The 1608-nt window shown below is 72.3% G+C and overlaps 1 protein-coding gene across 1 annotated transcript; it reads left to right on the forward strand.

Moving 5' to 3' along the window:
• Positions 1-5: 5 nt before the first annotated feature.
• On the forward strand, positions 6-1083 carry REX1BD (required for excision 1-B domain containing; the record flags this gene model as incomplete). The annotated part of the gene is made up of 3 exons (XM_026069192.1): positions 6-254; positions 355-443; positions 786-1083. Coding segments are annotated over 3 exons (411 nt in total), but the record flags the coding sequence as incomplete, so codon positions are not given.
• Positions 1084-1608: the final 525 nt, after the last annotated feature.

A 1608-nucleotide genomic window follows, 5' to 3' on the forward strand; every position in this document is an offset into this window, starting at 1 on the left:
CCGCTCGCTCGGCCCCCCCCCCCGACGCCGTGTCCGTGTCCGTGCGCAGGGGCCACCGGGCGTACCTGCGCAGCGCGCCCCGCTATGACTTCCCGCGCTACCGGCAGCTGGTGCACGAGATCACGGTGGCCTTCAGCGGCATCTCCCGGGAGATCCTGCAGATCAAGGGGCGGCTGCAGGAGGAGCACGGCCGCCCCGAGCTGGCCCAGCACCTCGCCCGCATCCAGGAGCGCGAGCAGGAGAAGCTGCAGCTGGTGAGAGCCGGGGATGGGGACGGGGGGCACCGGGATGGGATGGGATGGGATGGGGGTGGCCGTGCGGGGCCGGCTCAGCTCCTTCCCGTCGCCCCTGCAGACGGCGCAGCTCCAGCTGGCCCGGCAGCGCGCGCAGGACCAGCCCGGCGAGGACGCCCATCAGCAGGAGGTGCGGGAGCTCAAGCACAGGTAGGTGGCAACCGGGGGGGGGGACAAGGTGGCCACCGAGGCCGGGCCGAGCAGCCGGCTCTGCCATCTCCGCCTTTGCGCCCTGCGGGAAAAGGGGCGCCGGGAGCCCCGGGAGGCGGAGGGGCCGCCCCTGCCCCCCCGGTGCGGGCCAAAGGGGCCCCGATGGTGCCTTCCAAAGCGCTGGCGGTGGGAGCCCGGGGGGTGCCGTGCGGTGCCGTGCGGTGCCGCGCGCCTGGCCGCCTCCCCGGGCCGAGCGTTTCATAAACAGCGCGGGGAACGCGAGGCGGCCCAGCTAATACGCTCCATATGGGCTTTATTTATAGTTTCCATCCGCTCTCCTAGGCTAATTAAAACCATTGAGGCAATCAGCGAAATTCTCCAGGACCTCAAGTACGATTCGGAAGAAGCCGAGTGATGGGTGTCCCCGTGGGAACGGCAGGAGGGGCCGGGCGGCAGCGCGCCGCCCGCGGCGCTGGGGCCCCGCTCGCCCCCGCGGCGGGACGCGCTGCACCCCTCTCCTTGGAGCAGCCCCCCGGCGCTGCCCCCAGCCCCGCTGCCGGCAGGGACGGGTGCCCCCCACCCGCTGCGGCGAGCACCCCGCAATAAACACATCCCCGGAGCCGGCCGAGTCGCGTGGTCTAACGGAGGGCGATTTGGGGGCTGCCGGGGCACGAGCGAAGGTGGAAACACCAGGGCGGACCTGAGCGCCCGGCTCGCACCCGCAGCACCCCGGGGGGGCACCCGGCGTCGGCGCCAGCCTGCACCCGGTGCAGCTGTGGTTTTAGGTGCAAACCCCGCCGGAGCTGGTGTTTGCAGCGAGGGGGCTCTGCCCCGGGGCCGCAGCACCCCGGCTCGGTCCCGCGACCCCCCCCGGGCGCTGGCAGCGTCGGCACGAGCCTTTGGCTGCCCGCTGCGTCCCCGTCCCCGCGCGCTCCACTGACGCAGGCCCCGGCGGGGTTGGAGAGGTTTATTGGCATTAAGCTCAAATCTGTTCCTAATTGACTGCAGTGTAACCAAAATGAGGCTGGTTTGAATCAAAACGAGAGCAGGCACCGGGCGAACCCAGGCAGGCTCAAACGGGCCCGCGGGGCTCTCCGGGGACGGACCCCCCTCGCGCACGCGCTGGCACGCGGCCCCGGGACCGCCAGCGCCGGGAGCCGCGCCG

Source organism: Apteryx rowi, unplaced genomic scaffold (genome assembly GCF_003343035.1).
Source record: "Apteryx rowi isolate R43461 unplaced genomic scaffold, aptRow1 scaffold_1056, whole genome shotgun sequence".
In the NCBI taxonomy this organism is placed as follows: Eukaryota; Metazoa; Chordata; class Aves; order Apterygiformes; family Apterygidae; genus Apteryx; species Apteryx rowi.